This window comes from Penicillium expansum, assembly GCF_000769745.1.
Source record: "Penicillium expansum strain MD-8 chromosome Unknown contig277, whole genome shotgun sequence".
Taxonomy (NCBI): Eukaryota; Fungi; Ascomycota; class Eurotiomycetes; order Eurotiales; family Aspergillaceae; genus Penicillium; species Penicillium expansum.
The window spans coordinates 51126-77549 of NW_015971414.1; the positions used below are offsets into that span (position 1 = coordinate 51126).

At 47.1% G+C, this 26424-nt stretch overlaps 9 protein-coding genes across 9 annotated transcripts; 4 read left to right on the plus strand and 5 right to left on the minus strand.

The window, feature by feature from the left end:
- Positions 1-72: 72 nt before the first annotated feature.
- PEX2_083970 (fungal specific transcription factor domain-containing protein) lies at positions 73-2353 on the minus strand (the record flags this gene model as incomplete). Its single annotated transcript, XM_016745667.1, has 5 exons — positions 73-1412; positions 1499-1818; positions 1882-2034; positions 2085-2249; positions 2313-2353. The coding sequence occupies 5 exons, from the start codon at positions 2351-2353 to the stop codon at positions 73-75; spliced, it is 2019 nt and encodes a 672-aa protein (XP_016595399.1).
- Positions 2354-3130: 777 nt separating this feature from the next.
- On the plus strand, positions 3131-5224 carry PEX2_083980 (fungal specific transcription factor domain-containing protein; the record flags this gene model as incomplete). Its single annotated transcript, XM_016745668.1, has 5 exons — positions 3131-3197; positions 3354-3438; positions 3504-4391; positions 4442-4502; positions 4565-5224. The coding sequence occupies 5 exons, from the start codon at positions 3131-3133 to the stop codon at positions 5222-5224; spliced, it is 1761 nt and encodes a 586-aa protein (XP_016595400.1).
- Positions 5225-5825: 601 nt separating this feature from the next.
- PEX2_083990 (Major facilitator superfamily domain, general substrate transporter) lies at positions 5826-7588 on the minus strand (the record flags this gene model as incomplete). Its single annotated transcript, XM_016745669.1, has 4 exons — positions 5826-6210; positions 6275-6818; positions 6877-7273; positions 7337-7588. 4 exons carry the CDS (start codon positions 7586-7588, stop codon positions 5826-5828), a joined length of 1578 nt encoding a protein of 525 aa, XP_016595401.1.
- Positions 7589-10291: 2703 nt separating this feature from the next.
- On the plus strand, positions 10292-11847 carry PEX2_084000 (purple acid phosphatase family protein; the record flags this gene model as incomplete). The annotated part of the gene is made up of 2 exons (XM_016745670.1): positions 10292-10424; positions 10487-11847. 2 exons carry the CDS (start codon positions 10292-10294, stop codon positions 11845-11847), a joined length of 1494 nt encoding a protein of 497 aa, XP_016595402.1.
- Positions 11848-12224: 377 nt separating this feature from the next.
- Positions 12225-13637, minus strand: PEX2_084010 (uncharacterized protein; the record flags this gene model as incomplete). The annotated part of the gene is made up of 5 exons (XM_016745671.1): positions 12225-12671; positions 12752-12960; positions 13017-13156; positions 13212-13438; positions 13503-13637. The coding sequence occupies 5 exons, from the start codon at positions 13635-13637 to the stop codon at positions 12225-12227; spliced, it is 1158 nt and encodes a 385-aa protein (XP_016595403.1).
- Positions 13638-14295: 658 nt separating this feature from the next.
- Positions 14296-16103, plus strand: PEX2_084020 (GMC family oxidoreductase; the record flags this gene model as incomplete). Its single annotated transcript, XM_016745672.1, has 3 exons — positions 14296-14326; positions 14386-14934; positions 15157-16103. 3 exons carry the CDS (start codon positions 14296-14298, stop codon positions 16101-16103), a joined length of 1527 nt encoding a protein of 508 aa, XP_016595404.1.
- Positions 16104-20090: 3987 nt separating this feature from the next.
- PEX2_084030 (uncharacterized protein) lies at positions 20091-20824 on the plus strand (the record flags this gene model as incomplete). The annotated part of the gene is made up of 4 exons (XM_016745673.1): positions 20091-20104; positions 20167-20434; positions 20478-20543; positions 20738-20824. 4 exons carry the CDS (start codon positions 20091-20093, stop codon positions 20822-20824), a joined length of 435 nt encoding a protein of 144 aa, XP_016595405.1.
- A 1731-nt stretch (positions 20825-22555) lies between these two features.
- Positions 22556-24025, minus strand: PEX2_084040 (Amino acid transporter, transmembrane; the record flags this gene model as incomplete). The annotated part of the gene is made up of 1 exon (XM_016745674.1): positions 22556-24025. One exon carries the CDS (start codon positions 24023-24025, stop codon positions 22556-22558), a length of 1470 nt encoding a protein of 489 aa, XP_016595406.1.
- A 1005-nt stretch (positions 24026-25030) lies between these two features.
- On the minus strand, positions 25031-26298 carry PEX2_084050 (Pyrimidine monooxygenase RutA; the record flags this gene model as incomplete). The annotated part of the gene is made up of 3 exons (XM_016745675.1): positions 25031-25414; positions 25482-26195; positions 26248-26298. The coding sequence occupies 3 exons, from the start codon at positions 26296-26298 to the stop codon at positions 25031-25033; spliced, it is 1149 nt and encodes a 382-aa protein (XP_016595407.1).
- Between the last annotated feature and the right edge of the window lie 126 nt (positions 26299-26424).

Sequence of the window (26424 nt, forward strand, 5' to 3'; positions counted from 1 at the left end):
GATCTGTGAGCTAATATTCTTGTCATTGCTAGTTGTATGTACATTGAAGTCGATACTATCCAAGTATGTTGTTTAAATCAAATCAAACATACCATCAAAATACAAACTCATTGGGGGGTCTCCATAAGCATACTCGTTCAAACCGGCCTCCATATTCCATAATGTGTTGTCTTCAAATATATCCCAAGACAGTATGGAGCCTTCTGATAAATTCGTACCGTCTTGCGTACGTACATTCCCATGAGTGAATGCAGGCTCGATGAGCGTAGCATGGAGCGAGGAATGTACATGGAGGCCTGGAGAGACACTCGCTCCAGTGGATAGGATCTCAGGTTGATCCAAGTGGGGTCGGCCATCGGCTTGGCCATGACAAGCTTTTGGATCTACCATGAGAGCGGGCGCTAAAGATCGGGAATGTGCGTTATTCACCTCCAGCGAAGGGTGACTATTTGAACATTCAACTTGCAGCGGGCGGCCGTATTTGCGAATGACATACCATCGCAAAGCTTCATAAACGGCGACATAACGTTTTGCATCTGGAAGCTCTTCACTCATTTTCTTCATGGCGTTTTCACCCATGATCACTGCATCCGTGCTTTTCTGGATAGTCTGTGGATCAAAGTCTTTCACGACAGATAAGCAAAACATCACGGAAAGACCCGCGGTGAAGAGCATTTGAAAGTAACTTCGAGTGAAGGTGATCTTCTTCAGCTCAAGAAGTTGACAGTAGCCTGTGATGGCCCCAAATGCGCACTCAAGGCACAGGGACAACAAATCTCTCGGCGGGATATTATCTCGCTTTGGAACGATGTCGATCGCTTTTCTGACTAGTAAAAGGCGCTCCCTGAGACAAAGAAGGTCATACCACTCTGGCATCTGATAGAGGCTTTGCGGGTTGTGAAAGACTGGCGTGGAGGAGCGCCATTGATCGAGTTCCTTTAGTAGCTTGTCTAGACTGGAGTAAATGACCCCTCTTGCTGTGGTATCACTTTGCATAGCCCGACGGATTTCTTTGCCACCAAATTCACGATGAATCTGGGCACTAATTTGGCGGAGCCTTAAGCAAGCAAAAAAGATAGACATCTCGGTGATCCGTGTCGTCACTGACGTGAGAGAAGACATAGATCCCAAGGAATCTAGGTCAGAAAAGGCACCTGAGCGCTCCGCAGCCTCGATTTCCTCGTCATTCGCATCCACCGGAAGCCCAATCTGGATATATTTGTCGCGAATGGCAAATGGGCGAATTAAAGTAATTGAGCTATATCGGTCAATCATATAACACTGCCAGAACACTCGCCGTTGAAGTTGCTCTTGCAAAAGGCCAATCTTGCGGCTTGAATGAATGGCCTTGTGTAGATCTTGTTCTATGCACATGCGCATACCTAGCCGAGTGACCTCCCAAATGGATGTTCCTGTCAAAATGTCAACAATTAGCTACATATAAGCTCATGTGTGACAGAGATGAGCCCATCCAGCGAGTGAAAGGCGTTGGTCTCACCGACGTAGTGGTATATCGCAAACCGGCTCACAAGTAGGAGATCTTGAATTGATGCGAGCCCTCCAGAGAGGAAACTGTCATCAAAGTACTTCAGCGCAGACAAATAGTAGCCATATGGATGATGCTCAAATTCCCCGTTGCGATAAGGCAGAACCGATCCGATAGCAAGGATCATGAAAGCCCGAAAAAAACTTTGCTTTGCATCCCGCTCCGAAGCTTTACCTTGCTTGTCTTCAGAAGTTGACAGGAACACTTTGCTATAGATACTCTGTACTTCGCGCCGAAGGAGAAACGGGTTCTGGACATGAGATCCATTCAAGCTAATACGATCAACCCACTGACTTTGGTATGGTATGAGAGCCACTTTTTGGTGTTTGACATACTACTTATCAAAGATTAACCTCGCTTCATCCGGAGGTGGAAGGAGTGCTGCTCTGACTCCCGCTTCGGCCGGCCCGGAGCCTTTAGAAAAATTCTGTAGCAAGCTCGGATCATGTTCACGCCATTCTGAGTCCGCGAACAGGTGTCGCATAAAACTGTTCTCCTTGTCAGAAACACCTGATTTAGAGAATTTTGGCGAATTAACCTTATCCCACCGCCCTCAATGAAATTGGGGGAGTGCTCTCGGTGGTCTTGCGAATCTGAAGGACCTGCAGGCGCCGAGGGTTCTCTAGATGCATGGCCAATTCGGCGCGCCGCTGCGAGTTCGTTCTCTAGAGACTTGACTCGTTGTTCAAGATCGCCAATGTATCTGGTGTGATACAATGGTATTAGTAGTAGTTGCGGGTATTCTACCCGAAGGAAAATTACATACTGTCTAGTAACCGACTCGTTGTCATCCACACTCAAGGTCATGCATTCCTGCTCGTGCTTAATGCAAAGGCTGCATGTTGGTCGAAGATTATCGCACTTAATTACATTTTAGTTTGGAGTTCTAGAGATTCGGTTGCTAGTTACGCACCTTGGTTTTTCTTGCGTGACAGAAGCGACATGCTGGTAGCCGAGGAAGGTGGCTAATGCTGACTCCAATCAACTTCGAGGAGTCTCTATCAACTTCATTCGCCTCCATGTCACGGATTGCTCTTCATCTGGGGCAGGCGTTGGATGTGAAACCGGAGAATGTCCGGGGAAAGACTTCCCCGCTTCGACCCGAGTCAAACTGAACAAACATTACCGGGTTTTTACGAGCGCAACTACACTACCTTTATGGAGTAGAATATGCTGGTATGTGGTTATTGTATATATGAGTAAATCATAATATTGGAAACCTGCAATTGACCGAATTGAACCTTTTCCTCTAGACAATATATGTCGAAAGCTATAATACAATACATGGTTGAGAACCCAGCACGTACTTATATATCTGTCATCTATACCATACATTGCTCATTTAATGTACTCCGTACACCAGTAAACCTCCCTCTTTTGAGCACCTATTTAAGCACTCTTTTTAACAGTCTTTTCAAAAAATAAGAGTAATAAGACGAAAAAGAGGCCTCAATTGTACTGGCTTTGGCGGGATGGATTCTAAAACCTGCCGTACGCAAAACAGAACGCGGACATCCCCCGCTAACACCTCCGACTTCCCGTCTGCAACAATTCGACCGGCGGTGCCGCAACACACGTCACGACATGGGGCCAAGTAGCCCAATCGGACAGTCCACACTTGCCCCAGGTTCAAAACAACGCGGTCAAGCCTGTGAGAGATGCTGGAAACGCAAGCAAAAGGTTCGGCGTCCACCTTCGTTCATTTCTGCTTTCCTTGTTCTCCATCAAGTTGTTGTTTTAGCATGGCAACCCAGCTTATCATATCAGTGCGATCGAGTATTGCCTGCATGTACACCATGTGTTGAAGCCAGTGTATCATGCATTCCCCGGAAATTCGCCATAGAGCCAATCAGCAACGCGGGGGGTAACCTTTCGCATGCCGCCATCCCCAGGTGAGTTTTTTTTTTTGAATCTCCTGTCGTACATATATAGTACCTTTTATTTTGACTACTTCAAGTTATGTCTCCACACTGAAGAGGAAACGTGATGACCTGAGTGATCAACTTGAACGGCAGCGAGCATCTCGTTCAGGGGAAGCCCCAGCTGAGCCACCACAAACACCTCGCTCTGCGTCGCGCCACCGGCAAGAATTCCAGTATGCAACAGGACCCTCTAGACAGGACTGTATTGAGAATACTGTTCAAGCTGCGATGGGTGAGATTGGGTTCTTGTCGACCAGTGCAATGGCAGAGCCACGAGATGAAACGAGTGGTTTCTCGGAGGAACTCGCGATGGGTCGCATGGTTCGAGCTGCGCTGGCCCTGTCTGGTGCAACCCCGTCCCAATCGAATATCGATTCTTATGGGCAACAGATTGCCGCAATAAATGGGCCGACTGTACATCTCAGTAGGCAATTAGCTGTGCCTTTCTTCACCACTTTTCTTGACATGATGGGCTCTCAAATGATCCATATTGACTCGAACGAGTTATGGACAGATTTCGATACATTCTTCACGGAGTCCAATGATTTGGTTGAAAAGTACTCCTCAAATTGTACTGCAAAAATATTTGTTGTTTACATGTCTGTGGCCACGGGCGTCTTGCTATCGCGGGAGTCGGGGAGCCTCCAAGGGCTTGCTGGTGCTCTCCATCAAAAAGCAACGAAGCTTCTCCCTGGGATCATGAGGTCGGGTAACAAGATTGAGATCCTACAGTGTATGCTTTCCCTAATCCTTTACTCGATGCAAAATCCACAAGGCGGCTCAACATGGCATCTTGTTGGGCTGGCGATGAAGAAGGCCATTGCCTTCAGATTCCACCATGGCTCAGATTCCTCCGTTAACATACCATCTCATACACTCTTGATGCGCCGCAATATCTTCTGGAGCCTCTACACCGTTGACAGGTAAATCCTTTCGATAGCCGCACAACGAGTCTTTACTTATTAAGTAATAGGACAATAAGCACAATCATGGACCGACCATTTAACATTGAGGATGACGAAATCACTGTGAAAGTGAGTATCCCAGGCCACTCACATTGCGCTGCTACAACGATGCTTATCTAACTAACAATTAGGAGCCTGACCAGTACATGAGTGACTTGCCCCATATGAAGAATAAATTGGCACGACAGTCTGTCGCGCACGCTAGGCTCATGTCTGAAATTCGTGATGGGGCAGTGAACAGTGTCCTTTATCATTACAGCAACCTGTGCTATTGGAGAGACTCCGCCCGAAACATCAAGTCGGAACCGTCCGCCTCAGAATTCCCACGAGCGGTAGTCATAGAACTGGCAAGTAGAGCCATGGTCGAGGTCCTGAAAACGAACGGCTCTGCAGATATTGAGCCAAGTATGATTCATAGCTCCCAGAATATCGAGAGGGATATCGTGACGACTTGCTCGGAGTTTATCGAACATGCGTATCAAAGCTCCGACCGTGGCGAGTTTACTGGGAGCTTCGTGGAAGCATACGACATCTTCGCGGCAGGTGTGGTCATTGTTTGCCTTAATGTGAAATCTCCCTCGTCATTTACAGACGCTGGTGTTATGAACAAATGCACGGCCCTGCTAACTACCGTGGGGGAGAGATTCGCCGGCCTCAGGGTCTTCCGTCGTGTGCTCTGGGCTCTGTTTAATACCGTCTCGGGAAATTCGAAATCTGACCCCATCGTCCATGAGCTCCCTCCGATAATTCCGGATGGTATTAGGAATCTCATAGCTGGAATTCTACGCTAAAACAACGTCACCTTGAGCCTTGAAGAATGGGGTATATTCAAGCTCCATCGGACATCCACGGAAAGCGCCGACGTCTTGGGTCCGATAATGGAATGCTTCTGCTATATGACGCAAGTATATTTCAATGGGACCACGCGCATCTTCGACCGGGGATTTTCATCAAGAGTTTTTTAAGACCCCATTGCTTTCAATTCTGCATCATGGCCCCGGGTCTCATTGACAAAGGCCGTGGTATACCGTAGATAAAGTTGCGTATTGGGATCGCTCGGACGTCCAGATTGAGTAGCTTAGTAAAGGGGAATTTGCGCCAAAAGCTGGACATTTTGAGTGTCCATAATGAGGCACCGGCTTCTTTTTGGCGAGGGAGTATGGTCTGTAAGGAGTGCAAACAAGTAAGAATATATCGTCCTGTTGACCTAGCGAATGAGGATCTTGTTGATGTGACTTTTATTTCGGAATATTCCGAGTACTTGCAAACCACTGAAACCAATCTATATTTCTATCTATCTATCCTAGAAGGTCATACTTACCACGCCAACACTTCAATGAAAGGCCACAATCATCATATCAAAGCGCAGAGCCGTACCGTGACACATTTTTCTCAATATACGTACTCAAAGTTCGGGTTTTGTATATCAGTCAGATCAGCAAAGGCCGTGGAATCGGCCATGAGCTCAGACTCGCCCCCTCTCTCCCGCAATTCGTCGCGCATCTTCTCCTTTCGTCGGTTCTCCCAGATAAAGGCGTAGCGGAGCACAAAGAAGAGCATGAGTTCAAGGCAGTTGGCAACGAGCAGAGAGCCAATACCCAGGGGGTATGCTGGTGCTTGCTCGGATTTGTAAAAGAAGGGACTAGCAATGTTGCCAATGCATGCACCAAACCAGATCATACCGGATACGATCATCTTCTTGGACTGTCCACCTGTATTAGAGGTAACAAGGGAAAGGGATATCACAAATGAGGCTTGGTAAGACCCGGTGAGATAGCTGGATGTTGCGGGATCAATCAGTTACTGCCATTCACTCACGAACATCGGTTAGATATACTTACAAGCAGATCAGTCGGCCGACGTATGCATTGTCAGGGGCAAGCAAGAAGCCCAGGGCGCCTGCAATAGTCGGGACCATGAACAGTGCACAGACTAGGGTACGGCTATTTTTCGGCATGTATTGGTTGGCGTATCCTCCAAGCACAATCCAAATGACCACAATCAGACCTTGGGGTATACCAAGAAGCGCGGTATTGAGTGTATCAAACCCGAGGCCTTGGATGACCAAAGTGGAAAAATTGGAGATTCCACCGTTTGGAACGTTGGCAAGGAAGCCCAAGATGGTGAATAGCCAAGTCTTATAATCGAGATACGCCTCTTTCACCTGACCCCAGTTAACCTTCCGTCCCTCAATACCAGTCTGGTTGGATCGCAGTCGCGCAATCATCATGAGCTTCTCATCGCGACTGAAGCCCCAGAATGTTGCTGGCGAGTTAGGCAATAGGAGACCCAGTGCAATTCCCCAGGCAGCGCAAACAGCACCGATGATGAGGAACTCGTAGCGCCAGGATTGAAGACCACCTTTGATATTGCCGATTCCATAACCTAAACATCATCATAAGTGTGTGCTACTTAATCCAGTACAACAATAAATGAAACATACCAATAAGGCCGCCCCCGGCAATACCGATGCCGTTCCACAAATAGTATGCCGAGATACGCCAAGGTTGCTCGGCACGGGTATAGTATGTCGAGACAACGAGCATAAACGCTGGATCCGCGATCGCCTCAAATGCACCAGAAATGATACGGAGTGCGGCAAGCGTGGCAAAGTTTTTCGATACAGCCTCGCACATCAGAACCACGCCCCACATAAAGATATTGAAGGCGAGATACCAAGCCATCCGGCTCCGTTGCATAAGGAGGTTAGATGGGATTGCCCAAACTAACCATCCAAAATAGAAAATGCTTGACAACCACGAGTATTCCGAACCGGATAGATTGAGGTCATCTTTGATGCCAAAGATTGCTGCGTAGGAAAGTGTCGTCTTGTCGACATACTATTAAAGATGGACGATGTCAGCTGTGGTTTAAACAGAGCAACCTTGAGACAACCAACATACATAAAAGAAGTAGCATATGCCAAGAAGTGGAATGAGGTGCATGTCAAGCTTGCGTTTCAATTTCCTTTCTGCCTCTTTGTCGATGGCCTCATCATTAGGATATCTTTGAATTGCTTCAAGGTATAGTTCACTGTCTTCCCCTTGGTTGATTTTGCCCGCCACCGATACCTTGAGGTTCTCCTCTATGTGTTGGACATCATGTTCGCCTTGCGGCTCCATTCCCTCTGGAAGGTTTCCTTTCTTGTCACCCATACCGAAGTGCCAAGTTTCTTATTCAGTATCGGTATTAATTGGTGTAATCAGTGGAAGGAATGACCAGTAAAAATATATAGGACGACCAGCACAATATAAAAGCTTTGCTTGGAAAGCCGGCAATCGGCAATCAGAGTTGGACACTATCGCTATTGGTGGAATAAATTTTGCGGGGATGTGGGATTAGCGCAAGATTTGGGGCCAAGTCACTGGGGCGACTCTACTTGATTGCGTACACTGCGAAGAACTATCTTTCTATGGAAAATAGGGTGATTCGACGCCTTGGAGGTTGGAAAAATGCTTCTCTGCCTGTGGTTGTCCTGACCATGGAAATTAATCATCATCAGACCAGAATATGAAAATGGAATTCCGGGATGGTTTTCTAGGCGTAGCGAAGCCGGACAATCTCCGAGTATTCTGGCCAAAAAGGGTTACGATACGAAAGGTGACGATATTATCCCTGGTTTGAACTTACCCCCAGATATATCCGGTGATTGAGTACATATTACAGCTGTGTGCCCCGCTAGGAAATTTGAAAGATATCGGAATAGGGGTATGTTTTTGGCTATATCTGTAGGATATGGTGGGAAACATGCATACCCGGCCACGAACTGCTATAGGCCGGAATGATTTCATGCCACTGCGGTTAGACCATCTGGGGTTTCCAGTTGTGGGTCGGGTGCAAATATAAATCTGTGGGGGAAATTGTGTCGGAAAAAGGAACGTGGGGGCCGGGGAATTCCCCAGGCGGCCACTGCCGAGCAAGAAATGACCGGGAATAATTGCCGAGCAACTCCTTCCTTCAGCCACAATATCCACGATGAACCTTTTCAGCGAGTGGTGGCAGAGATCGGCATATGAATTAATCCTTCGGCGTTTGGGTGCCATTAATAGTCACATGAACTGGCACCGATAGTATCAAGCAATTCGCCCGATCACACCCTAAAATGAGTCAGAAGGCTCTGATAATGTCGCTAGGGTATTCAACTAAACTAGGAACCTGTCTTTCATGCTTGACAGTTTGCCAAGTTTGCCTATGAAGTTAGTAAGCCACCCCTGGAGCCAAGGCCCCGGGACCGGTCGCCAAGAAACCCAACCCCCTGCTGGAACCCAGCCCTGGGGTTCTGTTTCTTGGCGAGGATTCGGTAGAGGCTTATCTCGTTCGGACTTTTGGATTCTTGGATCACATTTGTATCAACCATATATAGTTATAACAAGGCAATATCTAATACTAGTTATGAACTGCTCGATTGCCACTGGCGCTGATAGCTGGGATGCAGGATGTGATGACCGATAAGGTGCATGTGATTGATACTCGTGGATGGCAGATCTTTGCTTGTGGCAAGTCACATCCCCTTGGGCATCCAAAGATATCAAGTTACCGTCCTCGCTGTTGAATACAAAAGAAAGCAAGGAAAGCGAGAGGCAGAGATGGGATCGGTTTCCTCTAATCTATGCGGCATACCTCTTAGGTATCTCAGGTATCCCAACCTCTAAAGCCAAATATTCAGTCTAAATAAATAGACAACCTGATTCGGACGTTGCAAATCTTCTTCCTTAATATGGTGCGATCAATGCTTGAGGGCCCATTGGTTGAGTTGCCTGGGACCTTCTAATCTGAGATTAGACCTTGCTTTTGTTGTTTGTTTTCCGCGAGTCTACAAAGGCTTGGCATGTAGTCACGTGTCGATGTGTGTTGCTGCCTGGTCTGTCAGGCAAGGAAATAGTTGCACGTGTTTGTTTATGCGGGTAGAATCTGGACTTCTCTCTCTCTCTCTGTTTCTTTATCTTCCCTCTTCCCTTTCCGATAAACTAAATTAATCATATAGATAGACTATTAACCCATAAATCAAAATCCACTCCATATCAGGCCTTTATTTGGCCCTCTGAGTTTATATATACTCCCAGGAGGGATGTGTACGGTCGGGGATAGAGTTGGGATCCAGCATTTTATCTAGCTAGGTGTGCATTCCAGTAAGTTCTTCAGGAATAGTATGGCAAGGCTTAACAATATCAAGCCGCTACACGAGGCAAGGGTGTAAGCATAAAAATCAGATCAGTATCATTTTCGGCCCGAATTGGGTTGGTACTTCGTACTCCCTATTCATACGACACCGAGTACTACCACCAGTGATCGTCAATTTCAATTTCAATGACTTTTCACTTTTTTTTTTCTTCTGTTTTTTTTTCTCTTTGCAACGCAGTCGACACCATGTGCATCACTTATTAAGTAGAAGAAATATACATTTCTTCAGCAATTAATAACCAGCAATCACATGCGCAAATGAAGTAATTTGACCATATTTGGAAAACCAACCGATCCATCATGTTGTTACACGTGCACATCAAACTGGGTCGGCCAATAAATTACCTCCGAAATCTAATCCTCCCGTCGCCGAAAGTTGAACTATCTCCGAATTTTCGCTCTCTAGTATATTTTCACTAATCCTAAACCGCTGTAGCGGATCTTTGTGCAGAACGAAACTCGTGGATCAAGGTGACAATGCATAAAAACGATCTGCAGAATGCGCGACGTGCCTTGCATGTCGGGCATGATTGGCTCCGATTACATCCCATCACCCGTAAATATTTTATGTTTACGGTACTTGCGCCGAGGCGCGAAATTATATATAGATCCGAAGCATAAAGTGTTTGTGAGTCCTAAGAGCTCAGATTTTGTGAAAAAAATTACATTATTTGGTCATGGGTGGAATTTCGTCCCTCAAATTGCTGCCCTTTGTGGCTAGTTGTGCCTTTGCTGGTGTCAAATATCCTCAGATTCCGACGGATTTGACTACACCATTCCAGCAGCGATTGTCAGTCTATGGACCTGATGGTGAGAAGGATGCCAGATATAGTGAACTTGAATGAATGAGGACTGACTTGCCTCGTTTCTAGCTGTGTCCGTTGCTTGGAACACCTACGGACAGCTGGAACAGAGTTGTGTGAGCTATGGCTTGTCAGAAAACAACCTCAATACCAAAGCGTGCTCATCTTTGTCGACCACCTATGACCCCTCCCGGACGTGGTCGAATGTCGCCGTTCTAACAGGTCTGACACCTGCGACAACCTACTACTATAAGATCGAGTCCACCAACTCGACCGTCAACCATTTTCTCAGCCCCCGCACGCCCGGCGATAAAACCCCCTTCAACATGGATGTGGTCATTGATTTAGGTGTCTACGGCAAAAACGGCTTCACATCCAAAAGCGCAAAGAAGGACACCATCCCAGTCGTTGAGCCAGAACTAAACCACACCACAATTGGTCGCCTCGCGAAAACGATCGACGACTACGAGCTTGTCATCCACCCAGGAGACTTCGGTTATGCCGACGACTGGTATCTCAAGTTCGCAAACTTGTTCGATGGCAAAGAAGCCTACGAGGCCATTATCGAACAATTCTACGACCAACTCGCACCAATCGCAGGCCGCAAGCCCTACATGGCCAGCCCCGGAAACCACGAAGCAGACTGCTCAGAGATTCCATTGCTGAACGGCCTCTGCCCCAAAGGTCAAAACAACTTCACTGAGTTCATGCACCGTTACGAGAAGACCATGCCGCAGGCTTTTGTTTCCTCGTCAACCAATACAACTGCTCAAACCCTGGCTCGCACGGCCCGCAACCTTTCAAACCCGCCCTTTTGGTATTCGTTCGAATACGGCATGTCCCACGTCGTAATGATCAACACCGAAACAGATTTCCCCAACGCACCAAGCGGCAAAGATGGCTCCGCCGGCCTGAACGGTGGGCCATTTGGCACTCCAAACCAGCAGCTTGATTTCCTCAAGGCTGATCTCGCTTCCGTCGATCGGAGTGTTACCCCCTGGTTAATTGTCACCGGGCACAGACCGTGGTACTCAACTGGAGGATCGTCGAACATCTGCAGTCCCTGTCAAGAGGCGTTTGAGGGTCTGTTCTACCAGTACGGCGTTGATCTTGGTGTTTTCGGCCATGTGCACAACTCGCAGCGATTTGCGCCTGTTGTTAATGGTACCGCTGATTCCAACGGCATGGAAGACCCTAAGGCGCCCATGTACATCATTGCTGGTGGCCCGGGTAACATTGAGGGTTTGAGCTCCATTGGCAGTAAGCCTGCTTATACCGAGTTTGCGTATGCCGATGACTTTAGCTACAGTACGCTTAGGTTTTTGGATGAGCAGCACTTGCAGGTTGATTTCGTGAGATCTTCTACTGGAGAGATTGTGGATTCTAGTACTTTGTTTAAGAAGCATGCCACCGATTTTGTGGACCAGTGATAGAAGATTGGGGGTGATATCTATGTCCTGTGTGAAAAGCCAAGCATGTGTTAATGAGATGGTGTGGTTTGTAATATTTATATCTTAATATCTTTCGCACTAAGGAAATATGTAGTTGAAGACACACGGTGGTCATGAAAAATCGGTATTTCTATAGGTAAAAAAAAGATATGCACAAAAGGCATAGGGAGAAAGAAAGGGCGAAAGAAAGAGGGGAAAACGCCATTAATGCCAATGTCCTCGGATATCATCCAATATGCACAAAGATACACCCCATAAAAAATTATATACACCTTAGCCCATATAACCCTATATTCATCAAGGGCCTAACGCATCAAATGATAAAACTACAACATCTCATGTGATATATGTCGTTGTCATCGATGCGACAACTGACTTCCCCACTCCTTGGGGGGCGTCGTGGAAGTACCCACACCGGAACCCTCCTCGAGGGTCCATGGCTCACTGCGCACGACAGTCTCCGAGACAACAGTAATATCCTTCGAAGACGGCTCCGATTGAGCGAGGATATGCTCATCACTGCCCCATGCAGAAGTCTGCATATGCGTCGGTGCAGCAGCGTTCGTCTTGCTCTTCTTGGTATCGCCTTCACCGCGGGTTGTCAAGGTCTTTAAACCTCGGCTAGAGAGCTGGTATGGGTTTCCTGATGTTTTCCCAGAGGAACTGAAGACATGGGATAGACCGATCTTCTTGAAGCCCTTGCGGATAAGTGGTTGGATGATGGGCAGGTTGGAGACAACAATTGAGACAAAAGTCTCACGACAGGCCCATTTTGAGCCGGCTTCGGCTCCATCGGGGCTGGACTATAGTATGTGTCAGATATATGGCAAGTGATAGACATGAGTATTTCTGTATATAGGTTTTATTATTGAATGGGACGTACTCTCATAATCGTAGCGGCCCGAATAACACCCGCTATCATAACGAATGTGGCGCCAGAGAAGAGAACCATGAGGGGAATCTTTCGTTTCAGATTGAGGTTAACAGTCCAGAGAAGGGGGAGCGGAATTGAGAGAAGGTATATATCCGTGAGAACGTTGAGTATCACGACGACAAAAACATAAACGCGTGAGTTGCTTGGCTGACAGATATCTGTGCAAATATAGTAAGATAAGAAGGCCATTATCTCTGATGGAGGAGGTGCTCACTGCCGGGGTCAGGATTGATCTGCCAAAATGCATGGAAGGGCTGGCATGATAGTAGGAGAGACAATGCCGTGGCGATGTATGTCACACCTAAAATAATATATCCCACCCGAACTCGCGTGGGGAGGTGTTGGAGCCCAGTCCTGTTATATATTTAGCGTATTGGTTCAGATATCCAAGTTGATGTGTGAAGCGTACGTTAATCGAGAGTAGAAGACTGCTAAGCTGAATTTGACCAGCCAAAGAATAGCCACGTATAATGACCATCCAATAATCTGGACTTTGGACCCAGCAACACGATGAGACCACTCCTTCGAATTGGGGTCGAGCGCTGCTCGCTGCTCAGGTGTCATATAGCTGTTAGTCAGGCCCCCGAATTTGGCACCGACCAGGTACGCCGCTACCGTTTCAAGTACAAAGAATATCTGGAAAACAGCATTATGTTAATTGTACCTCCTTTCAATGGTGTTCACAGGACAGGTAACATACTCCCGCCAATGGCATAAGATAATCATCAAGTTGGAAATTGGCTGGCCCCACGAGCTTCCATCGTACTCCGACACGCACTGAGATTGTGACCAGAGCTAAGGACAACAGGGTCCATGCCTCGGCGTTACCGGTCATTATTTGGAAGCAAGACAGAGGGCAAAAAGACCATGGAAGATGAAAGCGGGAGTTGAAAGGAATTAAAAAGGAAGGCTCTAGCCATACCGACCCGCCGGGAATCCCCAGAACGTAAAGATTTACTCCGTACGGAGTGCCATGTAATGTTATCCAACTAGCTTGTCAGGCTAACTACGTAGCGCGAATGGTCAACCCCTGGAAGATCATCCATGTAAATTTTGCATCAACCCCACTCTGTCCCACTCTACCCCACTGAATCCACTGGATCCACTCCGCCTAAGAGGGGCCGAGCCCTGTTATTGGCGCGGGGCCGACGATCCGTGTGCCCGACACGGGAGGTACCCTCGGTCATCGCTGCGAGACTGTTGATATGTTACGAGCCAACTGATTATTGGTTAATTCATGCTGCAACTTGTTCAGCACGTTATACAAAGTAGAGCTTCAAGAGACTTGGATTTCCTCGATATACTACTTTGGGAATAGGGTCCCCCTATCGGTATCTCCACTGTTCTCCGGTGAAAATCATGTATTTATTTATTCTTCCTTCCCGCCCAATAATTTCCAAAACAAGTTTATTTATTGTTGCTTGTATTTTTCTTTTTTGGAGATTTCACTCCCATCCGACTCCCGCACCGTCTCATCCAAGTCATTACACACTATGTCTACCTTTGATTTTATTGTCGTCGGGAGTGAGTAGTATTGATTCAGCCATAACTTTGTTGCCACGAACCCCTAACACGTCTGGTAGGTGGCCCGTCCGGCTGCGCACTTGCCGCCGGCCTCGCTCATTCGACCACCAAGCCACGCGTCCTCCTCCTTGAAGCAGGCGAGAACAAGGAAGATCGCAGCCTTCGAGTTGATGGCCAGCGATGGCTCACCTTCCAGGACCAGTCAATGAACTGGGGATTCAAGACTACCCCGCAGGTGGACTGCAACAACCGTGAGATTGACTACAGTCGCGGGCGGTGCATGGGCGGCTCAAGCTCCATCAATTTCGGCGTGTACAGTGTTGGCGCGCGCGACGATTACCAGGAGTGGGCGAGAATTGTTGGCGATGAGACTTTTGCATGGGAAGGAGTTCAGCAAAAGTTCAAAGATCTCGAGACGTTCCATGCGGAGATCCCAGAGGGCATAGATAGAAAGTATGTGGATCCGAAGATGGAGAACCATGGAAGTGAGGGCCCGTTGCATGTAGGCTTTGCGCGGGAATGGGAGCGGGATTTAACAGACCTCCTGGATGTCTTCGAGCAGGCCGGGTTTCCGTTGAACCCCGATCATAATTCTGGAAATCCGATTGGTATGTCGGTGCTGATTAGCTCGGCGCACAAGGGATTGCGCTCGACAGCAGGTGATTTGGTCAAGGAGAAACTGGATAATTTGACTATTATTACTGGGGCCCCTGTACAGCGTGTCCTCCTAGAGGGAAAAAAGGCTGTGGGCGTTGAGTCGAACGGAAATAAATGTGAAGACGCAATATACCCCTCCAGCGTGTCAGTCATATACTAATAGTTGTGAACAGATTACGCTTCCAAGGAAGTCATTCTATCTGCCGGCTCGCTGAACGACCCCCGTATCCTGATGCACTCAGGCATAGGCCCCGCTTCCCAACTCCAGCAATACAATATCCCTGTCGTCCACGATGTACCCGCCATCGGCCAGGGGCTCCGCGACCATTGCTTCGTGCCGATGGTGAATACTCGCACAGCAACCAGCACAGACAGGAAATCCTTTTATGGGGATAAAGCCGCCATGGAGGCTGCGCAAAAGCAATGGGAAGAAGACGGGACAGGCCCTTGGGCGAAATTTGCCTGCGAGTTGGGCATCGGTTGGTTCAAGTTGACCGAGCAGCTTATTTCCACGCCAGAATTCAAGGCCCTTCCAACAGATGAACAGAAGTATCTTCTACAGGAAACCGTGCCACACTACGAGGTCCTCACGCATTTCCCCGTTCACTGGGTCATCCCGGATTTCCCGACCGAGGCGTTGAACTACTCCTGTCTGCTCGTCTTCTTGTTCAATGCCCAGACTCGTGGAGAAGTCACATTGCAATCTTCAGATCCTGACTCTCCGCTCTCCTTCAACCCCAAGTTCCTGGCCCACCCGTTCGACCGCCGCCTCGCGATCGAAGCCTTGCGCGACTCGTTCCGCGTCGCTAAGCACGAATCCTACACCAAGGACAATGTGGCGGAGCTGGCAATGCCAAAGGGCGACTCAGATGAGGAACTACTCGAGTACTGGCGGCAGAACATCTCGTCGAGCTGGCACATGACGGGAACAGTGAAGATGGGCACGAAAGACGATGTAGACGCAGTTGTGAATCCGGATTTCAGGGTGGCAGGTATTGAGAATCTGCGTGTGGCGGATATGTCGGTTGTGCCGGTGTTGGTGAATGCGCATGTGCAGGCCGTTGCGTATGTCACTGGTGCAATCTGTGCGGAGAAGTTGGTGAGGGAGTATAGCCTTTAGATTCCCAAACACCTCCTAGTCTTAGTGGACTCTAGCTGATACAAATTCCCACCCAATGGAGATTGTACATTTCGTCTCCATGGATGTATGGTAGATATGCTTATAGAAAAAGTTTATAGAATGCACATGCACTCACACATATATTATGACTAGTCTCGTTACTAAAGCAGATTAAGTAGAATTTTGATCAAGATTGATGTCACTGAAGGAAATACTCTCTTCAGTCAATACATGTAGTCTCTCTGCGAAACTGCGAGGTTTCAGTATTGTGGCACGCTAATTCGGAAAATGGGGATTTTCCGTTGTTATCAAGAAGTGGGGAACTTTCCAAGGTTTTTGCGTGCCGGTAAACTTAAAAACTATTAACCCTATTATCGTAATATATAGTGGGGTAGCATAAATACAAACTAGAGTATACGAGGTACTAACTACATATGTTCGACAGGTGTAGAAATACATGTATTTACTAGCGTCACCCCCCGGGGATTACCAATTGGGAAAGTGGTAGCAAGTCGTACGAAGCCCACGCGTATGTTGTATGCACATCAAATCCCGTTCAACCTGAAAGATCGTCGGAGACCAAATGCTTCGAAATCAAGGGGGTTTCTAGATTGGCGAGAAGTCTTGGTAGGGTTATCTCTGCACAGAAATGGCATCAACAGGTGTCATATATGCATTATATAACCCTATTTTGGGACCTCGGGACCTCGGGACCTCTCGGGCTTTAATTCTGTATTGTCTAAGTAAATCAGTCCGGGAGCGCAAATTCATCGAAATTATGGAGTTGACAGATTTACAGTCTCGTTTGCAAAAAGGTGGGTTTCGCTGTACCCACCTATGTACGTGGCGGGGCTAGTGATAGTGTTAGGCGACCCGAGAGTTCACAATGCACATACGTTGTACTTCAGTACCTACTTTCTAGGCTCATTATTAGAGCAGCGATACGTATTGAATTTTATAATGACGTGTACCCGAGCACCTAACCTAGTGAATAGTGTGAGAACAACTCCTTGTTCAAGTTACCTATAATTAGACTGTTACAAGACCCATAAATGTGTCGAAGATCCCTACCCAGGAACCAACCCAGGACCCATTGTGGCGGCTTCCCCCGTTGGACCGATGAAACCCAGCGTTACATAAATCTCGGGCCGTAGGTGTCATTAAACCGGTAGCTCCAGTTGTTTCCCACTGTTCTAGTCACTCTTATCAAAATTTTAAATTATGTTGTACATCACATCAATTCCTAAATTAATAAAGCACTACTAACTACAACAGTCTATACCTGTGGGATTCACCCACCTCCACTCGGGCTTTTTTAGCTCATGAATAGCGTAGTATATAATTCAGTATTGTGTACAGATTGAAACCAATTTAATATTTAAACAATAGTGCTCTTAACTCTCAATTTAAAATATAGCAGGTCTTCAAGAGTATGACTAACCACCTAAGTATGTGTCTGTCATACAATAAATTAGCAAATCCAGGGGCTTATATAATATAGAAAGAGAGCAATTCGAGAGATTCGACAAATTAGATATAATACCACATACAGGTTCAATACTAAGGGCGAAGACTAATTGGGGAATATTAGGCCAATCCCTACGCCACAGGAAAAAGTGGGTGGGTGAATCCCACAGGCATAGACTGTTGTATGTAGCTGGCATCTTTACCAAATTCAAGTATTCGTGACTACGCGAGGTGGGTGTTTATTTGATGCGGTTCTATAGATTGATGTTTTAGGTAGTGGTGCATTTTGTAGTAAAAACTACAAAGTTCAATAGAAAGCCGAGCCATGCATCATGCATAGTGCTTTGTGCCGTCGAATCTAGTACAAAAAGCCTAGAAAGAAGCGTAGATCAATTAGGGCTGCATGCCCTGCACCAGCCTATTTTGTAGACACGTGGCCACCATAACTAGAACACTAGAGGCAACTCCGTTGGCCGCCATGCTCTATATCCAACTTTTGATGGGTTATTTTGTCTGGTTTCATGGCTTCAATATCGGAGATCTTGCATTTCATCCATTCTGGCTAACAAATACCCCTCCAATTCATGTGTGACGTATATAACAACAACAAGTCGTGTCACTATCACATGCTATCACATGCTTGATGATCGTTCTTTGTTTGCTTTTTTTGCCTTGCTTAGTCATACAAATGGGGGATGGAGTACCCGCGATATATCATCCCGCGCACGAAATTGTGGGACCAGTTGTACGATCTCGGCATTGAGATGGATTACGACAAGATCATTTCGAACCCGTAGGCCACCCGCTACGTGGTCAAATTTATGCACCAAACAGGTCTCCTCCAGCAATTTCGACACGTTGAGATTAAGGACGACGACGACGAACTGATAGGCCTTACGGCAATAGATCTAGGTATAGAAGACGATGGGTATTAGCCAATGACGAAAATAAAGCTGTAGAGCGAGAAACTTAGCCAGGGATGACAATCATGCCGATGAACTGGCCACCAAAAACATCGCCACCGATTGAAACTGAGGCAGGGGGGAGAACGGAGGTTGTGGAGGAGGGGAGAGTGAGAAACGAGAAGTGGGAGTTAGAAGGTGGAAGGTGCACTCCACGGCAATCATTAATTATTTTCTTATGTATGGGTTTGGGTTTACGGGATTCACGGGTTACAGGAATTGGCTGATTCCACACTCTTTCTGATCGGCATCTGTATACTCTCTAATACTCGGCGTTTGGCCTCGAGTTCTTACTTCAGTTGGAAGAAGCGCCTGCATAGTCATACGCAACTAGTTAGGCTGCAACAGGTTAATTGAACTTTGATTGATTGATTGATTGATTTCGGTCTACATGACCAAGAAGATCAACGAGAACCACCATCTCTGGGGTGTCAAGGATAACTTAGCTATTTTTATCGGAGGTACCGAGACCGAGAACTGACACTTGGCTCACAAGTTCTTGCCACAAGCGATATCCGATGGCTCGCAGAACGAGTATTTCGCTGACCTAGCAAATGCCATTCAACGGACGGCTGTTTAGATACAGACTCAGCTGACATCTTGAGACAAGCCTTTGACCTTGGCATATCTTGGTTTCAATGACTTTTGCTATACTGCATTGGCTTAGGGAGACCAAGTATATTATCTGTATTAGGGAGGCCGAAGGTAAATCGGTATACATTAGGGGAGACGACTTTTTTATAGGTAAGAGGGAAGCTCTTAAACTAACGCGGGTCTAGTAGAGGTTACAAGTAGTTAGTAGTTTACAGATTGACAATACACACTCCTACACCTCTCCAGCTTGACTCCTTGGTTTCCTGTCCCGGTTGCCTTTGCAAGGCCATGGAAGGTAGGGAGCTGAATTGCGGCTGCTGAATCGACCCGTATGCCAGAGAGCATACTGCCTTGAGCGTTCCTCTCTTTAATATCTAGCTTAGATAAAATCTATATTATTACTCTAAATGTAATAGATAGCTAGGTAATACTAGCAATTCTGAATCCGGACTAGAACTAGCCGGTGGAGTTAGGGCAGCTGGATAGAATAGTTAAGGTAATCTTAGATAGCTTCTTGAAGATCGGCGTAAATTGCCCCTATCCATTACTATAGCCGCTATAAGTTATACCCCCTAAAGCACCGGTTATACTAAATTAAAGTAATATGAAAGTCAACGAGGGAACACGGCTAGGTGATGGCTTAATAGATATAACAGCGGCTTGAGTAACTTATTCAAATTTGGGACGGTAGATCTCGATTGATTCGGCGTGTTTCTAATTCAAGTCGGGTTGTTGCTACTGATGTGTTGCTATTGATGTGTTGCTATTGATGTGTTGCTATTGATGTGTTGCTATTGATGCGTTGCTATTGATGTGCTATAAACGTGTTTTTATTTATCATATTTCCTCTCGCGTAGGAGTACTTTAATCCCACTCCCTTTCTTTTTTCTTCCTATTCCTCCTTTCCTCTCTACTATTCACCCACATCATTCATCACCCATATCATTCAATCCATCCAGCCAAAATGGATAATGACACGTACGAGTATCAATCTAATTAACTATGATGAGATCCAGACTAATAAGAATATATTTCCATAGTATCCCCGGTATCCCGTCTACCCTACCGGTTCTGAAGCCAGGAGATAGGACCTCTAACGCTGGTCCTTGGTCGAAGCACATCAAACGCCTGCCTTGGTCTATTGCTAAAGAAGGAGATCTTGTGAAATCTGTGTTTGTCAAATTCATGATGAGCCAGGAGAAGAAGCGGGAGCCAGTCGTGCGGCCTACTATGGGCCTTAACCCTGAGCGTTGGAATGAGGATATTGGGTCAAATATCCACAATGTTGAGGCTGTCTTTGTCCATATGGTAGGATGTGAGGCGTCCGTACGCTGTAACAACTGTCTCGCAGGCCGGGGGATCTTTGCATTATGTGTGGTGGTTGATGAGCCAGGGTTCCCTGAGTGCTGTGGAAACTGTATGTACGGTGGAAAAAGGGGGAAATGTACGATCCTTCAGCACGGCTGAAGCCAGCCAGTCAGTGTGGCTAATGCTGGGGTCTTCGGTGGTATGGCTGTCGCTGGATCGCAAACTTCGAGCTGATATCGTAGCAAGCCTCGACGGTGTCATCCTCCAGCTACACAGGAGTTTATAACACTCCAACAAGTCCAGGCCACTGCCGTGGCATATCAACATGAGGCTCTCATCAATGTACCAATGTACCCCGATCTTGATCAAGTGGAGTTGAAATTAAAGTGAAATTGAGATTAAAGTGAACTTCGATCCTGGAACCTGAAATTTATTTCTGGGACATTTCTACTGTACAACGAGTGGATTCTGGAACTTTGACTTGGAATGAACAAAGACAAGCAGTGTAATCATAAATTACTGTTCGCTGGTCATGAAAGGGATCGCATTTGGGCGTGCTTCTATCTTTCGGGAGCGCTCAGGACTATACAGAACCTTGTTGCGGTCCATAGAATTCAAAATGTGAGGAAGTTCTTGCTCAAAATTTCAAAGTAGACGGAAGAAGTGCCTGTTTGCGTGAGCTCAATACTATATCTTGTATTTCCTGCTGGTTATGCACGAAGTACCCATGTCGCGGAGTTTTTTGTCTTCCGCCTGTACACCGGCCTTTTTGCTGCGTCTTACATGTCAACGGACGGCGGGACCGTCATATAATTGCTTCCAAAGGATGAGAGGGGACTAGCAATGGCTCTATTTGCTGCGGGGCCACTTCTTGGGCCAGTATGTTCTTCATCCAATGCTATTTAAAAGAAAGGCCTTGGAATCAAGAGACCAACATGACTACTAGGTTCTTGGGCCTATTGTTGGAGGATCTGTGACTGAGAATATAAACTGGAGAAGGACTTTTTATCTCATTCTCAGGCTTGTAAGTCATTCCACGCCTCGTCCCCTGTACAAGCATTGACCATAGGCTACCAGGCCGGCACCATTACGGTTACCTCTTTCATAGTTATGCATGAGACAAGCGCCGCCACAATTCTCAAGGAAAAACCTACCCGCTTGCGCAAAGAGGCAGGAAATCCAAATTTGCGTGTAAAGGGCGGCAAGCAGATCCCAATCAGTCATCTTACTGCTCATCCCGTGACTCGTCCAGCCACTTTCCTTATCCTCTCACTCGTTCTCTTTCTGATCTCTCTTTACATTACGTTCAATCTTGGTGTGGCCATGTTATTGTTTGCGACATACCTAACCGTCTTTGAAACCTACTATGGCTGGAGTGTTGGTGTCAGTATCGACTGTGCCGTTGGTGTGTTGATCTTTGCCAATCTTAGTGACCGCTTGCTGTATGCTGAAGGTGGGAATTTCCGCGCTGAGCAACATCTGATCTTGATGATGTGGGGCAAAGTAATCCAGTGTTATTTTTGCCTTCACTCCCTTCCTAGTTGCTTCCAAGTTTCACATTCCTTATCCCCAAACCGTTGCATCCTCCGTGGGTTTATTATCTTTTCAATCGTTTCTTTCTACTGTGTTTCTCTCTTTTACTTACTTTGCCTTTCCAAGGCATGGCCTTTCTTCATCCAGTCAGTTTGCAAGTTCAAACTTATATTTTAATCTCCGAATATACAAGATTGATAAAACTAAACATGAGCCTCATCGTGAGGCTGAAAAAGCTTCGCGTGGACTAAGATGTAAGTGGAGAAATCCAGAAGCGTAGTTAGTCTATGCCTATCAGCCTCGAATAGCACCAGTTTCCACCACGATAGCCACTAGATAATGAGAATCGATGTCGATTCGAAAGTCCGATCCTCACGTAGGGAATTGATGCATGTCACGTTGAGGGGTTCACACTTCAGAAGCAGCCTGATTGCCGAAAGATACATGGTCAGTTGGTTTAGTAGTCATGCAGCAATGGTATCTCCTGGGATGGGCGACGCGAGGTATACAAAGAGACGGAACATGTAATTAATATATAACCTTCATATTCAGTGTTTGTTTCTTGATACTATAAATTTGTTGCCAGCCTTAAGTACTCTTGCACCCAAAAACGCGCCCTAGAAGAGATATTAGCAAATGATATGGTTGTAGCACATTTCCGTCTTTCTGTTGTTGAGATAACCACCCACCTATTGAGCCGTTTCTATACGCAACGATAATCTCATCGACCACGCCATAAGTCCCACCAGTGAGCATAAATAAGCCCAACAGAACAAGAAACATATGTGCCCCATAAGCCATTCGCTGTGCCATAGACCCCCTTATCCAAGATTTGTGGTCAGCTATCCACAGCCATCCAGGCAGCGATACCGCAAGAGGCGCATAACAAAGACTGCCCACCAGTGCGATGAGATAGTTGAAGATTGGAATGGCTTCGGCTAGAATAAAGGATATTGCGGCCAGTCCGATGATCAATCCAATCCACGTCGCCCAATGCGTCATCGTGTTCCGTTGGATGTGCGTTGTGTTCCGAAGAAGACGAACGAAACAGTACTTGGCTGTGACATGCAGGTACAAGCACGCGCTGACAATGATCCCAGCAATCCCAACTCCATAGGCAACCATTTCCACAGTATGGCCCGCCGAGCCGAGCGAAGGTGATGCCACCCATGTACCGCACCACCTGTAGATGACCAAGGAGAGCGAGAGATAGGAAGCTATGACAAATGCCATGCACACGAAGAGCGCTTTGCGGTAATCGCGCGGCTTCTTCATTTCACTGATCACCGGAAGGAAGGCACTAGTTCCAGCAAACGACGCAAAGATCGTACAGGAAGCGGCCATGCCGGCCGCGAAAGTGGGAACAGGATACGGCAGGGCTTGATATCCCAGATCAAAAGCGCCAACAGCTGGGGCGGCTGCCGGTCGGTCCCGCGTGGTGACAGCCACTGAGACAATGAATACCGCAGTGAAGATGCTGATGAACCCTACCCAGGTGAGCCAGCCGATATGCTGGAACTTCCGGACCGACGCTGCTGCTGCAATAATCACAGTCGCTAGAAATGACCACCACACTTTGCACACCGTATGACCGGAGAGGACATCCAGGCCTATGGAAGCACCAACAATCCCGGATCCAGTAGCAATGAGATATGCGAAAATGAACAACACCCCAGTGATCTCTTGCGCAATAATCCCACCGACTTCCCCAGCCATGTCGGCGATACTGTGGCAGCTTGGATTGTTGAGTCGAAACTCTCCCTGGATCATGCCGGTGTAGGTATTAAGCAGGCCCCATCCGATGATACTCAAACTGCCTCCAATAGCCCCCAGGGTCGAGATAGCAATTGGAATTGATAACACACCGGTAGCGAAGACGGTTTTGAGGAAGATTATAGTGGCACGAGGCCAGGTCACGGTGCGAAAGTCGACCTCTGCGGACTCAGAAAAAACTTCGTGATCAGCTGATTGAATCATCTGACCAACACTCTTGTTAGGGCTGTCTTTAACAAGTATAGCGCCAAGGTGGTTGCCCTTCTCGGAGGTTGCAGACGGCATTGTGCCTTGTTGACGATGGGGCTTTAAATTAGAAGCAGTTGAGTGGAGAAGAATCTAGGAATCGTAGAAAACAACAAAATTGAGATGGCGTGTTGGAGAATGCTGTGGATGGTCAACTTATATGAATGTAATGTTACACAGGTCGCGAGTCGTTATCATGGCATTCAGTCGAGCATTAGAGAACAACCTGGAAAAGCCTTATCTGGACAATGCAAGCCCACTTGATTGGTATGGTGGCCAGCTTCTGAAGGTCAAGCGTGGCTTTGATTTCAAAATGATATCTAGGAGGGGAAACACGAAGCGAGGTCCACATCCCCCAAGGGTTAATGGCAAGCCCCTTGATAGGGGGACCTAAGACAGTTGACAGCAGGCTCTCCACATTAGCATAGACAGAGATAGACACGGCCATACCTAACTCGCAATAGCCTGGCAATAGCCTGGCAGTTAGTGTTTCCCTGCTTTCAAGCGAGATCGGAGTACTCGATTTTCGCCCCGAAAGCCATTTAAGTTGCCGACCCCGAAGTATTCCATCTAGAATAGCCCTATCGGATGGCACACCCCTGTCCGTCTTTTGTGGATCGAGAGATCATGCTGGTATCTGGGATTGAGAGTAGGGGAAATCCAACCCCAGTCTAAGTTGATGCTCTGAACACATGGTTGCAGTACGTACGACCTCCGTGTGTTCGAAAAGGTGAATTGGATATGGCTGATAGTAGCACCTTTACAAGAAGAAAAAGCCTAATAATACAAGTTTTTACATTCTAAAATGTCAAAATATTCACAATTATTACATATGAATAGCGCATGTACAAACCCACTAACTAATACTTTCGAATTGAAACTAAGAAGACCTCTTCCTGAGTCGTGCATAGCGGGAAAAGCATAATCTGTCACTTAAATTTTTTGTGTGATCATCATGCTTGTGTTGCAATTGTTTGAATTAATGGAGAGAAAGCTTTCATTGGAATAATACAGTACATGTATATACCAACATGATTCCTCACATCACACACCGTTTGACCGCGGATCTTTGCCTACCCTCGTTTTCATCTTAGGCTGCACATACTTTCCGAACAGTTCCACCCCACTCAAAAATTCATCAAACTGCAGCATGACACCTTTAACGCCCTCAACTTCGGCAATTTCGTCCAACAGGCCTGCCACCTTCGAGTAACTGCCCACCAAGGTGCCTCCATTCAGGTTGACCAGATGACCCGCTGACGCTCCTTCCACAAAACGTGCGACCATACTTTGCGCGTCTGCCTTTGTGTCCATCTTTGACTGGGAATGAACCCAGGCTACAGCCTCCTCATCAAGGTTGTCACAGTAAAGCTTCCATTTTGCCTCAGCTGCCTCGTCCGTTTCGTCCATAATAAGCATCATAAGAATCTATCATCCATTGTTAACTATAACCCTCTCAATGCCACAAGAGAGCATCAGCTAGCAGGATTCTTACCATGGCCCCAACATCCCTCCCCGTCTCCTTGGCAGCATCAACCAAACGCTGGTTCGAGTCAGCGAATGCCGTCGGGGCGTTGATCCCCTTTCCAAGCGTGAAGTTGTAGTCCGCATAATCCGCCGCAAATTTAGTGCCGCGGTCACTCTGTCCGGCAGCAATGATCTTGATCTCCCCAGCTGGCCGAGGCTCCAGGCGGCAATCGTCCATTTTGAAATACTTGCCGTCCAGGTCGCACTTGCCGTTCTTCCATAGCTCTTTCATGATCCGCACGTATTCCTCGGCGTAATCATATCGGTAGCCGAAATACTCGTTTCCGGGCCACAGGCCCATCTGGGTAAACTCTGCGCTTTGCCACCCAGTGACCATGTTGACCCCAAAGCGGTTCTTGTATTGCTCGGCCTCCGCTGTGCTGTTGGCAATATCATCAATTGTCACTGCCATTCTAGCACAGATAGCGGGAGGTAGAGCAAGGACGGCAGTCGAAGCAAACAGTTTGATGCGGGAGGTGCAGGCTGCGATGCCCGCCATAAGGGTGAAAGACTCCAGGTTATAGTCCCAGTGCTCGGTCTTCCCACCGAACCCTCTGAACTTGATCATTGATAAGGCGAAGTCGAAGCCATATGACTCGGCGAGCTTCGCAACTTTACAGTTCAAACCGAAGGAGGGTTTATAGTGCGGGGCCGCGGTGGAAATTAGCCATCCATCGTTTCCCTGCGAAAAAAATGAGAACAAAATTTATTGTACAGTCTATCACTTGACTTACAATAGGGAGGAAAACGCCAATATCTAGGGTCTTGGAGGTCTCGGAAGGCATGATAAGTGTTAGTGGACTTTAGACTGTGGTCTCTGCTGCCAGGGAACTTTAGCGCGTCGAAATGAATTGGGTGTTGGAAATACTGAGCATGGAATTGCGTGCCTTTTAAAAGCAAAATCGTAAAGC